The following is a 15,202-nucleotide window of genomic DNA, read 5'->3' as shown; positions in this document are numbered from 1 at the left end:
AAATTCGATGTCGTCCCAAGTGGGGAGTGGCTACCACGTCCCGGGCCAAGACGCGGATGGTGCTAGCCAGGGGCAAGATGAAGGACAGGATCCTAACCAGGGACCCCCACAATGGTCCTTCTGGACTCCTTGGGCATACCACCAAGCCCAAGGTGTCCCCTCAGGCGCTTCTCGCTCTGCCCATTTGGAGCCTCGGATGCCTGAGGCCACTGTGAGCCGCCCTCCCCCGATAGCCTCGGAGGCGACTGCCCTGCCATCAGTTCAGGCCCATGCCCCTAGCATGGTGGACCTAGGGCAACTGGACCCTCCTCAAACAGACCTTCCCCAGGATCCGCTAGTCCCGGGGGTGTCCTCCTCATCCTCGCTTGACAAGGCCATGGCAGGCATGTCCTCCTATGGCCCACTGCCTATAGATCTTTGTGCACACCAGGAATTGCTACGTAGGGTGACACAGAACATGAACCTCCAGGTGGAGGAGGTGATGAAAGTTGAGGATCCGGTGGTGGACATTTTATCGGCCGATGCCCCCACACGTGTAGCCTTACCTTTCATTCGGACCATCCAGGCTAATGCCAATACGATCTGGCAGTCCCCAGCATCTATTCCTCCCACGGCCAGAGGGGTGGAGAGGAAATACATGGTGCCCTCTAAGGACTATGAATATTTGTATGTTCACCCCCAACCTTGTTCCCTCATTGTACAGGCTGTGAACGAGAGGGAGAGACATGGCCAGCAAGCGCCTGCCCCTAAGTCCAAGGACACTAGGTGCCTGGATTTATTCGGGCGCAAGATTTATTCTATGGGTGGACTACAGCTCAGGGTAGCTAACCAGCAGGCCCTCCTGAGCCATTATAATTATAACACCTGGAACTCGATGGGGAAGTTCAAGGAGTTGGTTCCCCAGGAGTCCAGGGAGGAGTTTGGGGCCTTGCTAGAAGAGGGCAAGAAAGTGGCGAGGATATCCCTGCAGGTGTCTTTAGACGTGGTGGACTCGGCGGCTAGGACTCTAGCCTCGGGCGTGGCTATGCGCCGCATTTCATGGCTACAAGTGTCCGGTCTTCCACCGGAGCTGCAGCAGACTATTCAAGACCTGCCCTTTGATGGCCAGGGGCTATTCTCAGACAAAACTGATCCCAGACTTCAGAGTCTGAAGGACAACCGGGCCATCATGCGCTCATTGGGCATGCATACCCTAGTGACGCAACGTAGGCCCTTCCAGCCCCAACCGCAGCGCACCTACCCTAACCCTCGACCGCGGCAAGACTTCGCTAGAAGGCGTGGTCGTGGTAATAGGAGGAGACATTCTGGTCCTCAATCAGGCAAGAATCAGGGCCCCCCAAAACCATCGGCGGGGCCCAAGCAAAACTTTTGAAGGTGCGCCTGAGGACGGAGCACCAGTCTCCTTGCAGGATCCTTTCCCGCCTTTCTTCAACTGCCTCTCCTATTTCCTCCCTGCGTGGTCCTGCATAACGTCAGATCGCTGGGTCCTACGCATGGTGGAAACTGGATACCATCTTCAGTTTGTTTCACCCCTCCGTTCCCCCCCTCCCTCCCCGTCCCTCTTCAGGGACCACTCTCACGAGCAACTCCTCTTACAGGAGGTACAGGCGCTCCTGTCTATCGGAGCGGTGGAAGAGATCCCAAAGGATTTGAGGGGCAGGGGTTTTTACTCCTATTACTTTCTAATCCGCAAGGCAAAGGGGGGACTACGGCCCATCCTGGACCTGCGCGGACTCAACAAATTCATGGTAAAGTTGAAGTTCCGCATGGTTTCCCTGGGGACCATTATCCCTTCCCTGGATCCTGGTGACTGGTACGCCGCCCTCGACATGAAGGACGCGTACTTCCACAGCAATTTACCCGCCGCACAGGCGATTCCTTCGCTTTGTGGTCAACCAGCAGCATTTCCAATTTACTGTCCTTCCCTTCGGCCTGTCCACAGCACCAAGGGTCTTCACAAAGTGTATGGCTGTAGTAGCGGCCTCGCTCCGCCGACATCGGATCCAAGTGTTCCCGTACCTCGACGACTGGCTCATTCGGGGTCGTTCCGAGCTACAGGTGCGGTCTCATGTTCGGTTCATCATGAGCTTGTTCAGGCAACTGGGCCTGCTGCTCAACATCGAAAAGTCCACTTTGGAGCCAACCCAAAGAATAGACTTCATTGGGGCGATCCTGGACCCGAATCTCGCCAGGGCGTGCCTACCACAGGCCCACTTCCAGTCCATGATGACCATTATTCATGGCCTCCAAAACTTCCCGACCTCGACAGCACGCACGTGCCTCGTTCTTCTGGGCCACATGGCCTCGTGCACCTTCGTGACCAGACATGCCAGACTATGCCTCCGTCCACTTCAGACCTGGCTCTTGTCAGGGTACCATCCAGGCCGAGACAGTTTGGACACAGTACTCATGGTACCGACGGAGGTCTTATCCTCTCTGGGTTGGTGGCTAAACCCCAGCTTTGTTTGCGGGGGGATGCCATTCCATGCCCCACAGCCCTCTCTAGTCCTGACCACGACGCGTCATCTCTGGGCTGGGGCGCTCACCTTGGGGACCTTCGCACACAAGGTCTTTGGTCCGCACAAGAAATAACCCTGCACATCAAAGTAAGGGAACTGAGAGCAGTACGCCTGGCGTGTCAGATATTCCGCGAACACCTTCAGGGCCGTTGTGTCACAATCTTCACGGACAACACAACAGCCATGTTTTACATCAACAAGCAAGGCGGAGCGCGGTCGTCCCTCCTCTGTCAGGAAGCCATACACCTCTGGGAATTTTGCATAGCCCATTCAATCGACCTGGTGGCGTCGTTTCTCCCAGGAGTCCAGAACACCTTGGCAGATTGCCTCAGCAGGTCCTTCCTGGCTCACGAATGGTCGATACGTCCGGACGTTATCCATTCTGTTTTCCGGAAGTGGGGATTTCCCCACATAAACCTTTTCGCCTCTCACGAGAATCGGAAGTGCCAGGTGTTCTGCTCTCTCCAGAGTCGCTCCCCGGGCTCCCTCTCGGACGCCTTCCTGATACCGTGGAAAGACCACCTGCTCTATGCCTTTCCTCCATTTCCATTGGTCCACAAGGTCCTTCTCAAATTACGCAGAGACAAGGCCCGCTTAATCTTGATCGCTCCGGCGTGGCCCAGACAGCATTGGTACACCACACTCCTCGATCTGTCGGTGACCAAACCAATTCCTCTACCATTGTGGCTGGATCCGATCACTCAGGAACACGGCAGGTTATGTCATCCGGACCTGCAGTCCCTCCATCTCACAGCATGGATGCTGCATGGCTAACTCAATCTGAGCTGCGTTGCTCCAGTTCAGTGCAGCAAGTACTCTTGGGTAGCAGAAAGCCCTCCACTAGGTCCACATACCTGGCCAAATGGAAGCGCTTCTCCTGCTGGTGTGCCTTGAGCAATACTGTCCCTCTGGAGGTGCCAGTACCTACCATTCTAGAGTATCTCTGGTCCCTGAAACAGCAAGGCCTAGCTATCTCATCCATCAGAGTACACATAGCAGCGATTTCAGCCTTCCACCCTGGCGAAAACGGGTGCTCGGTTTTCTCCAATCCCATGGTCAGCAGGTTCCTCAAGGGTTTGGAACATCTGTACCTGCAAATTCGTCATCCGACCCCTACGTGGGACCTCAATCTGGTCCTATCTAGACTCATGGGTGCCCCCTTCGAGCCGATGGCCACCTGCTCGCTTCTGTACCTTTCCTGGAAAACAGCTTTCCTCATCGCTATCACATCGGCTAGACGAGTGTCGGAACTTCGGGCCCTCACATCGGACCCACTGTATATGGTGTTCCATAAGGACAAGGTACAGCTGCAACCACACCCTGCCTTCCTCCCTAAGGTGGTGTCTGCCTTCCATGTCAACCAAGACATCTTCCTCCCGGTCTTCTTTCCGAAGCCGCACGCTTTGCGATGAGAGCAACAGCTACATTCCCTAGATGTTCGTAGGGCTCTTGCCTTTTACATCGAACGAACAAAACCTTTTAGGAAGACGTCCCAGCTGTTCGTAGCGATGGCAGACCGGATGAAGGGCTGCCTGGTCTCCTCACAGCGAATCTCGTCTTGGATTACATCATGCATCCGTGCGTGCTATGACTTGGCGGGTGTCCCAACTACCCGCCTCACTGCCCATTCTACTCGGGCTCAAGCTTCGTCCTCCACCTTTCTGGCTCATGTGCCCATACAGGAGATCTGTAGGGCAGCGACTTGGTCATCAGTACATACCTTCGCTTCCCACTATGCCATAGTGCAGCAGTCCAGGGATGATGCGGCATTCGGTTCAGCGGTCCTTCACTCCGCGACATCTCACTCCGACCCCACTGCCTAGGTAAGGCTTGGGAGTCTCCTAATTGGAATCGATATGAGCAAGCACTCGAAGAAGAAAAGACGGTTACTCACCTTTGTAACTGTTGTTCTTCGAGATGTGTTGCTCATATCCATGCCAAACCCGCCCTCCTTCCCCACTGTCAGAGTAGCCGGCAAGAAGGAACTGAGGGGGCGCTGAGTCGGCAGGGGCATATGTCCGGTGCCATAAGGGCGCCACTCCAGGGGGCGCCTCAGCCGACCCACCGAGGGTTGCTAGGGTAAAAATCTTCCGACGATCGTGCACACGGCGCGCGCATACCTAATTGGAATGGATATGAGCAACACATCTTGAAGAACAACAGTTACAAAGGTGAGTAACCGTCTTTTTTCTTTGTGTGGGAAAAATTTGTCTGCAATTTTGAAACATTTCAACCAGCTCTACAAAATATCTAATTTAGTTAATATACATATAAGAAAGGTTGTGTGACATCATCCACCAGGTTACCACCTGACACAGGCTGATTAAAGGTAAATTTTCCATCAGATTGACGCAGTTCTTGAAGCACTCTCTGTCGTCATGCAAATCTCCTGGGTTGTGTTAGTAGCGGTGCTCATCAGTCAGATGGCTCAGAGTGGGAATCGCCTTAGGGCCTGATTCGGATCTCACACTGATGTAAATCATCAAGAGTAACTCCTTTGCAGTCACTGGAATTCCATTGGTTTAAAGGTGCTGTAAATGAGATCAGAATTGGGCCCCTAAGTGAAGGATTTGGGTGGAGCTGCAGTTAGGGCAGGGGTGGCCAACCTATGGCTCTGGAGCCGCATACGGTCTTCATAGGTTAATATGTGGTTCCTTGCATAGACACTGACTCTGGGGCTGGAGCTACAGATGCCAACTTTCCAATGTGCCGGGGAGTGCTCAGTGCTCAACCCCCTGCTCTGCCCCAGGCCCTGCCCCCACTCCACCCCTGCCCCCGAGCCTGCTATGCCCTCACTCTTCCCCCCATCCCCACCAGAGCCTCCTGTGCACTGCATAACAGCTGATTGTGGCGGGCGGGAGGTGTGGGGAGGGAGCGGGAAGCACTGATTGGTGGGGCGGCTGGGAGGAGCTGCAGATTGGAGTGGGGGGAGCTGATGCGGGGCTACTGACATATTAATGTGGCTCTTTGGCAGTGTAAATTGGTAAATTCTGGCTCCTTCTCAGGCTCAGGTTGACCGTCCCTGAGTTAGGGCATGTCTTCACTGGCAACGTTAAAGTGCTGCCGTGGCAGTGCTTTAACGTGGCTTGTATATTTGCGGCACCAGCACTGGGAGATAGCTCTCCCAGTGCTATAAAAAACCCACCTCCACGAGGGGAATAGCTACCAGTGCTGGGAGGTGCGCTGTCTGCACTGGCACTTTACAGCGCTGAAACTTGCTGCGCTCAGGTGGGTGTTTTTTCACATCCCTGAGCGAGAAAGTTGCTGTGCTGTAAAGTGCCAGTGTAGACAAGCTCTTAGTCAAAGAAGATCTGGTCTATTTCCTCTTTAAAACAATGGAAAAATTCCCATGCCAGATTGGGGCAGCGTTTGCTCGATTCAATCCTTCCCTCCTTAGAGTACTGCCTGAGTGACAGCTTGTCCACATTTACAGCGCTGCAGCAGCACAGCTGCATGGCTGTAGCGCTTAGTGAAGATGCTACCTATACTGATGGGAGAGCGTCTTCCGGTGGCCTAGATACTCCACCTCCCCGAAAAGCGGTAGGACTTCTGCCATCAACACAGTGCTGCTACATTGGAGGTTAGGTCAGTATAACTACACTGCTCTGGGGTGTGGATTTTCCACACTTGAGCGATGATGTTATACCGACATAAGTTCCTAGTGTAGACCAAACCTTAGTAGTGCGGGACCAGGGTAGGTCTACACTGCAAAATTAAGTCATTGACGTACAGCCACCACAGTAATTAAATTGGTTTTATATGTCCACTCTATGCTCCTTGTGTTGACGGTGAGTGTCCTCACCGGAAGCACTTACACCGATTTAACTGCCAGTGTGGGGCATTATGGGACGATTTCTGAAAGGCAGCAACCGTCGATAAGCAACACAGTGTCGACACTGCGTCGACCTAACAACATTAACTTGAGCGCTATGCCTCTCATGGAGGTGGAGTTGTTTTTCCCATAAAAGTCAGAAGGGACATTTTGGAGGGCTTTATAATTAGAATTACATTTAAAGAACAGATACACTCTTTACATTAGAAGATGATAAAGTATTCCTACTTTGGGAGCATATATGTAAACAGTTCTTTGAGATTACAACCTTTATAGTTACTAAGGCTATGTCTACACTACGGACCTTACAGCGGCACAGCTGTACAGCTACAGCTGTGCTGCTATAATGTCTACCGTGTAGCCACTCTTTGCTGGCAAGAGAGAGCTCTCCTGCCGGCATAATTAAACCACCCCCAATGAGCAGCAATAGCTATGTCGGCAGGAGAGCCTCTCCTGCCGACATAGCGCAGTCCACACCAGCACTTTTGCTGCTGAAACTTATGTTAGTCAGGGGTGTGTTTTTTTTCAACCCCCTGACAGACCAAAGTTTTATTGACAAAAGTAGTAGTGTAGACAAAGCCTAACAGATTAACATTCCATTGCTTACCATTCGAAGATCCAACCTCGCTGAGCTCTGGAAGATTATTAGAAGCATCATATTTTGTCTGTCTATCTATATATATGACATAAGAATGGCCATGCTGGGTCAGATTAAAGGTCCATCTAGCCCAGTATCCTGTCTTCCAACAGTGGCCAATGCCAGGTGCCCCAGAAGGAATGAACAGAACAGGTAATCATCAAGTGATCCATTCCCTGTCGCTCATTACCAGCCTCTGGCAAACAGAGGCTATGGACACCATCACTGCCCATCCTGGCTAATAGCCATTGATGGACCTATCCTCCATGAATTTATCAAGTTCTTTTTTGAACCCTGTTATAGTCTTGGCCTTCACAACATTCTCTGGCAAAGAGTTCCACAGGTTGACTGTGCATTGTGTGAAGAAATATTTCCTTTTGTTTGTTTTAAACCTGCTGCCTATTAATTTCATTTGGTGACCCCTAGTTCTTGTGTTATTAGAAGGAATAAATAGCACTTCCTTATTTACTTTTGTGATGTTTCACTCCATATATTTATGGAAATATGCTTATGAGTGTAAATATAATGTAACTGGAATATGCTTTATGCAAAAGGTCTCTTGTAAGGTATCATTACAAAGCTTATAATCTACTGAGTGTGTTCATCCTATTTATATGAATGTATCATTCTTGTATCTGAAGCTAGAAATATGAAGTATTACTCTGAAGTCCTATTATAACTATGCAACGTGTGGGCCATTAATGGTGGCTTGGAATCTTGATGGCTCCCATTAACTAGGAAAATTGGTTGTGAATGGCTGTATTTACTTGCAAAATCTTCCTGGGTACGTTCGGGCCAGCCCTGAAAGAATGGAGAATGAGGTCTTACAGTGACATGTGATCATGTCACCTGATACTGGAATCCATCTTAAACCTGGTGCTTTTCCATTTAGAAGGAAGGGTGGGGACCCAGAGAGACAAAAGATTCCCGCCTCGTGCCAAAGCTATAAAAGGGGGTGGAACAGAACAAAGGGGGCTGCAGTCATAAGAAACCCCCTACTTACCACCTGAGCTGGAACTAACAAGAACTGTACCGGGGAAAGGATTGGGCCCAGACTAAGAAGGAGTCTAGTCTGTGAAAGAAGCTTATTTGGAACATCTCTGAGGGCGAGATTTACCTGTATTCAGTTTCTTAATGTATTAGGCTAGACTTGCGTATTTTTGCTTTATTTTACTTGGTGACTTACTTTGTTCTGTCTGTTATTACTTGGAACCACTTAAATCCTAATTTTTATTCTTAATAAAATCACTTTTGTTTATTATTGAACCCAGAGTAAGTGACTAATACCTGGGGGAGCAAACAGCTGTGCATATCTCTCTGTCAGTGTTACAGAGGGCAGACAATTTATGAGTTTACCCTGTATAAGCTTTATACAGAGTAAAATGGATTTATTTGGGGTTTGGATCCCATTGGGAGCTGGGTGTCTGGGTGCTGGAGATAGGTAACCTGCTGAGTGGTTTTCAGTTAAAGCCTGCAGCTTTGGGGGCGTGTTTCAGACCTGGGTCTGTGTTGCAGCAGGCTGGCATGACTGGCTCAACAAGGCAGGATTCTGGAGTCCCAAGCTGACAGGGAAAATGGGCTGTAGCAGTGCGCGGACTCACCCGGCGGCGCCTCCTGCTGGTCGTCTGTGGGAATTAGCTCGTCCCAGCTCCGGAGCGCCCTTTGCAGGCCGGTGATCCGCCTTACCGCTGCTGGCCCCCGTGTCTCTCCCAGGACCCGGTGCCCCTTCACTGGGTTTCTGCCGCCTTTGCAGAACCCCTCAGTCTCAGGGTCTCCCCCTCCCAGGGGAACCCCCACCCACTATCCCCACTTCGCCTCAGTCTTGGCTACTGCCAGTCATCACTTAGCCCCTGTTCACTGGGGCAGACTGCAGTGTATCAGCCACTCATCACAGGCAAAGGGGTTTGGACCTGCTGCCTCTGCCTACCCGTAGGCTGCCCCTTTGCAACCCCAGTACCCAGCTGGCCATACCCTAGGCCTGCAGCCTGTGGGGTTTCCAGGCCGGAGCTCCCCAGCTCCTCTTGCCTTCCCCCAGCCCTGCTCCACCTTAGGTACCCCGGTACGCTCCCTAGCAGCAAAGCCCTTCTCCCTCTAAAGGTAGAGAGAGAGACTGACTGGGCTCCTGGCTCACTGCCTCTTATAGGGGCCAGCTGGGCCTGATTGGGGCTTGGCCACAGCTGAGCCTACCTTCCCTAATCAGCCCAGGCTTCTTGCCCCAGCCAGAGCCCTCTCCTGGGCTGTTTTAAGCCCTGAAGGGCAGGAGCGGGTAACCACCCTGCTACACAGGCTCAGAGGTAATTTCAGCACATCAGATGACAGTACCAAGGAGGTTTCCGTGACCGAACCCATCACAACTTTCTCCACACCAGTCATGATTTTATAGACCTCAATCATATTCCCCCTTAGTCATCTCTTTTCCAAGCTGAAAAGTCCCAGTCTTATAATCTCTCCTTCATTGTGATATTGGACTGCCTCCAAAGTATAGAAAAAACAATAACATTATACAGGTTTCAGAGTAGCAGCCGTGTTAGTCTGTATCCGCAAAAATAACAGGAGTACTTGTGGCATCAACTTCATAAATTTGTTAGTCTCTAAGGTGCCACAAGTACTCCTGTTATAATAACATTATATTTTTCTTTTTTCTCAACCTGGAGAGGTAGTTTAATCACAGAGATTTGTTTGTGTGTGTTGGGGTGTGTGTGTGTGTATGTGTGTGAGGAATTTACTATGGGAAAGCTAAGTAGAAGAAATAAGGGTTGGTCTACACTGAAAATTTACATCGGCATAGCTACATCTCCCTGCGGTGTGAAAAATCCAACCCCCTGAGTCACATAGTTAGGCAGACCTAACCCCTGGTGTAGACAGTACTTGGTCAATTGAAGAATTTTTCCATTGACCTAGCTACCACCTCTTGTGGAAGTGGAATAACTATGCTGACAGGAGAACCCCTCCCACTGTAACGTTTCAAGTGCAGACAAGCCCTAAGTTTTGCATTTACTTCCAAAAGTGGTGAGGTTTCTTGTCATTCTCATCTCTTGCAGGGATGTGATGCATAGTTCAGATGCTTTGAAAGTTCTGTCTTCTACAGGCAAACGTTATATTTATGCAAGAAATATGAACTTTTGTTTAAGCGTTATTTTCCCATAAATTTTACATTAAGCGGAGAAATTAAATTAGATAATGTTAAACTTAGCAATACTTAACAATATTTTGATTAAACACCCCTCCTCCCCACCCCAAAAAATCTCAACAACTTCCAACTAGTATAAATTCTGAAGCCGCCCGCTTAGGAACACAGGTTACTATGAACACATCCCCTGTAACCCCTGGCCTAAGCTCCATATACTGGTTCTCCCCCAGCAGGATGGATTTGATTAATCATGATTTACATCACTAGTCAGGAAGACTCGATTTAATCATAGTTTTCTACATAAAAGTGCATTCTTGTTGGTTGTTATAACCTTAATACATATTCTTCACAACTCAGAGATAGATGTAGGTTTCATTTTTAGAAGGTAAACACTATACATTTTAAAAAAGTTATATATTTTGAAAACTTATCAGATTAGTTTTACAGCTATATCAGAAAATGAATGATTGTTTGGTTATTTCATTTACCAAAGGTAATTGAAGCAGATATTTATGAAGTCATTGGGAGGTGAACTATCTCCAATTTAACAGGTTAATCATTAATATTGGGAAGATTTTCTTGCCATGCTGTATTAGGAGGAGAACATCACCAGAAAGACATTTAAATTGTTTTATTTAACTAAAACAACAATGTTATGTATTCTGGATTTTTTTCTTCAACAGCAAACATAGAATATGTTAACAAAAAAGCATATGTCCCTTGCTTGTCATATTTATCTCCAAACTTCTTCTCCTTGTCCAGATCTATTCCGTCCCCAAAAAATCTTCTATTCATTGAACTTTTTGAAATTTTGCACTTTTAGAGAGAGGTAAGGGATTGACTCTGTGTACACAAATTTGCAGAGGAACAATAGAGTTGAGGTCTGTTATTTCTCACCTCTATATAGTTATTTATTTATTTTAAAACATGTTTGCTGTTAACAAGCACATTACCTCTGGAGACACAAATCCACATTTGAGAACTGCAAAATTAAGCATCTCTGATGGTATCTTCTAGACTTAGCACTGAGTCCCATTGGGTAGATAGAAAGATTAACCTAAATAATCTATACAGAAGCCTGTGGAACCCCATAAGATTGGGTCCCTAATCCATGAACTATTGGAACTCATTTACAAAACTTTTCTTAAACATTACATGAATATATTGTCTCATACTATAGAATTAGAATTTATAATCCCTATTCTATAATGAGATATCTTTGTGCTATAATGTATCTTTATCTTTAGCTAGGTTTTTTCCTCAAAAAGCATTTTATCAAAAAAATCCAATTTAAATAAAAAAAATCTGATTTTTTAATATATTTTTTTTAAAAAAAATCATTGATTTTTATCCACTCTGCTCCCCAGTGCAGAGTCCAGTTCAAGGTCTCGCTGTTCTGATATTCAAAGTCTTCCATAGGATTGTCCTGGCTACCTGAGAGATCACTTCTCCCTTTATGTCTATGACCTCCCAGTAGGGCTATGTGCCACTGGAACAATTACATTGTCACCAGTGAGGGAGGCTTGTAACTGCAAGAGACAGAGATTTCACGTGCGCATACACATAAAAACAAACTATAAACTAATTGAGCTATTTCTCCTACTCTCAGTTATCTAGGTGTAAATCTAACCAATGTAGCTAAACCAGATTTTTGCCTGGGTAACTGAGAACAGAACATGGCCCATTGTGTACAATGGCAGGTAGATTCTGGGTATGGGTATGGTGTGGGTAGGTGGGTAGGAAGGAATAGATCAGTCAGTGTGTTATGCATTCCTCATTGTTACTAGCATCCCTGCTCAGACACGCTCTTACAGAGGTGGACATTGTTTGATTGTTAGTATCTTTATTGCATTTTTTTTACAACTTGACCATCAATGGGAAATTTTAAAACTTGGCTTGCCCTTTTTTTTTTTTTTTTTTTTTTAAATAAAATAAGTATTTTTCAGAAACCATGCAACGCTGTGAATAAAAAAAGGATAAAATGCTAGAAGCTGGAAAAAAAATCTGCCTTGATCTTTCTGAAAAAGAAACCAATTATTATACCTAACATCCATTTTCCTTTCTTGTGATTGTTTTTTCTTTCTTTCTTTCTCTAATTGTGAATAGGGTGGTGGTGACTGTCCAGAGATGAGCATTGGTGCAATCAAAATTGCTCTAGAAATTTCTCTTCCTGGTTCTTTCATCTATGTATTTACTGATGCACGATCCAAAGATTATAGGCTGACACATGAAGTACTGCAGCTCATTCAGCAGAAGCAGTCACAGGTAAGGAGAAGATTCATATTCTACCATTCCTGTTTATTTACCCATTTACTACCAATGCAGTAGCAGCATTGTCCAGAAAAACTCCTTTCCAAGATATTTGTAATATCTCTCTGTAAAAGAGTCATACTGTTGCCATTCTAGCAACTAGTGTTTATTTTGTTGTAAATTAAATTGATCTGATTAATAAAAATTGAAATTAAAGGGACATTAATTAAGGTTATTAGTTAAATACTATAAGATATTCCACTGCCAATATTTGTCTTCTTGGCCCTCTTGGCAGTTGCATTGGTGTCTGTGGATTCGTCTGAGAGTTATAATACTGATTACTCTGGGAATAAAAAGTGCTGATATAAGATTTATTATTTCATCCCCTCTTGACATGATTTCTGTATGTCTGTTTTCTTCAGTCAATCAGTCACTTTCCATCACTCAATCATGATGGGTTTCGCCTTCCATATGGAACTCCAATTGAAAAAAATCACATTGAAATCATTTAGAGTATTATGTTTGGAGTAGGTACAGAATCCAGCTGTGCTCCAAATCCCCTGCCTGCCTTTTTTGGGGTGTACATCTCATTTGTACAGAACTCAGAGTAGATTAATCAAAAGTAAAATGGCTGTCCATCGCACAGAGCAGTGAGAACCTTTCAATTTTTCTGGCATACTTTGCTGTTACGTTTGAGAGTAAGATTTTTCCCATTGAGGTTTGCCATAGGTGCTGACTGACTATATTTTCATTTCCTTTGTGTGTTTTTCTTTTTTAAACCCCAGGTTGTATTTGTGTTGACTGGAGACTGTGATGATAGGTCACATATTGGTTACAAGGTCTACGAAGAAATTGCCTCAACAAGTTCTGGTCAAGTTTTCCATTTGGACAAAAAGCAAGTTAATGAGGTAATTTGTAATTAATTTTTACGGCTATCTACTATATACAGAGCGATGTAAGGTATGGGCTTCCATTTAATGGCTCCATATGTCTAATGGTCCCAATTCTGGTTCTCTTCCAACTCCTTTGTACTGCTGTTGAGGTACAAAGCAGATAGAGAGCTGGTTTAGCCAGATTCTTGGGAATTTTACATAGGTGAATTCTGGTTGTTGTAGGCCTGGTGTATTGACTCTATGCCACCCCTCTGCCAGGCCTCTTAAGGGCCTGATTCTGCCAATTTTAATTATGTTGTTAGGACAGGCTGGACTCCTGTGCTTGTGAAGAGCTCCACTGACTTCAGCCTGCCTTTGTGGAGCAGCTTTCTGGACTAGAGTCTTTGTGCAGTATCTTGCTCATGAGTAATCCCATTGATTTACCACTAAATGAGATGACGGAGCAGATTCTGTTCTAAATAAATGGTTTTTATTATTGCCAATTAGAAGTGCTGGTAACCATAGACTAAAATGAATATTTTCTATAGAACATCCAGTGACTTTCAGGTTCTATATTATTACAAACAGAACTGACATTTCCCAAATGCATGAAAATTAATTTGATGAAGACAACGTCACACGTTAGTTATTTGGGTAATTGGAATCATCTGTCAATGTTGTAAACATGACTTTGACTTCCTGGTGTACACAACATTCCATCACTGGATTGTGATTTTTTTTTAATTATAAATAAGTAAAATCTAAACAAAAAAAATTTGTTTACTTCACTTTGTCACAATTTTGTCTGATTCCATAAATGTTGCTGGTGCATTGCAGTTTTGCTGCACTTGGTTTATCTGGTAGAAATGAGGTTGTATCCCTGTTAAGTTGTTGGCAGAGGGTTAAAAGCAGAGCCAGAGCTAGGAATAAGCAGACTAAGCAATTGCTTAGGGCCCCGAGCAGCTCCAGGGTGCCCCCTATTCATTTTTATTATAAAAACTTGCCTGTTTTAGTATGGGGAAGCCCCAAAATAGTCCTGCTTAAGGCCCCCAATGGGCTAGCACTGGCTCTGGTTAAAAGTTACTAGAAAGACAAGCGTCTCACATGGTTTTCCCCTTGAAGGGGGAAGGTATCCGTACCTTCCTACTTCTTAAGGAATAAATCGTGTGTGTGTGTGTGTGTGTGTGTGTGTGTGTGTGTGTGTGTGTGTGTGTGTGTGTGTGAGAGAGAGAGAGTGAGTGTCTGTTAGGACTGTGCACAACTTCTGACTTTAACTTTGCAATTATTTGTGTGTGAAACTTGGAAGTTATCATGCTGCCATTTTTCTTTTTCAGTAAATTTCCACATAAAGCACAACCAAAACCAGCACACATAAACAACTAAATCCCAAACTATACAAACAGTCCTACAAAGCAAAATATGTCACTTTGTTTCCATCCAGCATAGTGAAATATTTAATACCAAAGCCACTGGTCTCATAGAACTAGCCCAGAATAGAAACTTTTAAAACAAACTTAGTGGAAAACATTAACAGGAAACTTCCTTTTTCAGAACTTGAAATTCAGGGTACTGATTTTTCTTTTTGTGGGTTGGAAGTGGGGGAGCTCAGCTTTGGCCAGTTCTATAGATAGGGAACAGTGATATAATAAACACATTATTTTTTCTCTCTGCTCCCCTAGTATATCTGTTTGGTGTTACAAAGCATCAGACTAGTATTCAGAAAGAGTTAACATATAATGTTCTATTGGCAGTTTGCCTCCATTTGTCTATTCCTCACATAGCGGGGCCTCCATCTTTCCAGCCCCAGTAATACCAGTCACCTATATGGGGAGTCAAAGGAAGGATCCTGTGACATACCAAGGTACAGGATCTAGACTAATCTAAGGTACAATCTAGACTAATGAGCAGCTGTCACCCTTTCCCTGCAAGCTTGGGTGCCTTATAATACCTTGCTGAAGGAGT

The 15,202-nt window shown here is 46.1% G+C and overlaps 1 protein-coding gene across 1 annotated transcript in view; it reads left to right on the top strand.

Moving 5' to 3' along the window:
* The window catches only part of HMCN1 (hemicentin 1), a 358,780-nt gene that overhangs the window by 58,015 nt on the left and 285,563 nt on the right, over positions 1-15,202 (top strand). Inside the window, exons 3-4 of the mRNA XM_065408898.1 lie at positions 12,225-12,383; positions 13,154-13,276. Coding sequence (XP_065264970.1) covers positions 12,225-12,383; positions 13,154-13,276 — 282 coding nt within the window. The remainder of the gene's footprint in view (positions 1-12,224; positions 12,384-13,153; positions 13,277-15,202) is intronic.

This window comes from Emys orbicularis, chromosome 8 (assembly GCF_028017835.1).
Source record: "Emys orbicularis isolate rEmyOrb1 chromosome 8, rEmyOrb1.hap1, whole genome shotgun sequence".
Taxonomy (NCBI): domain Eukaryota; kingdom Metazoa; phylum Chordata; order Testudines; family Emydidae; genus Emys; species Emys orbicularis.
This window is presented reverse-complemented; position numbering and strand designations above follow the sequence as displayed.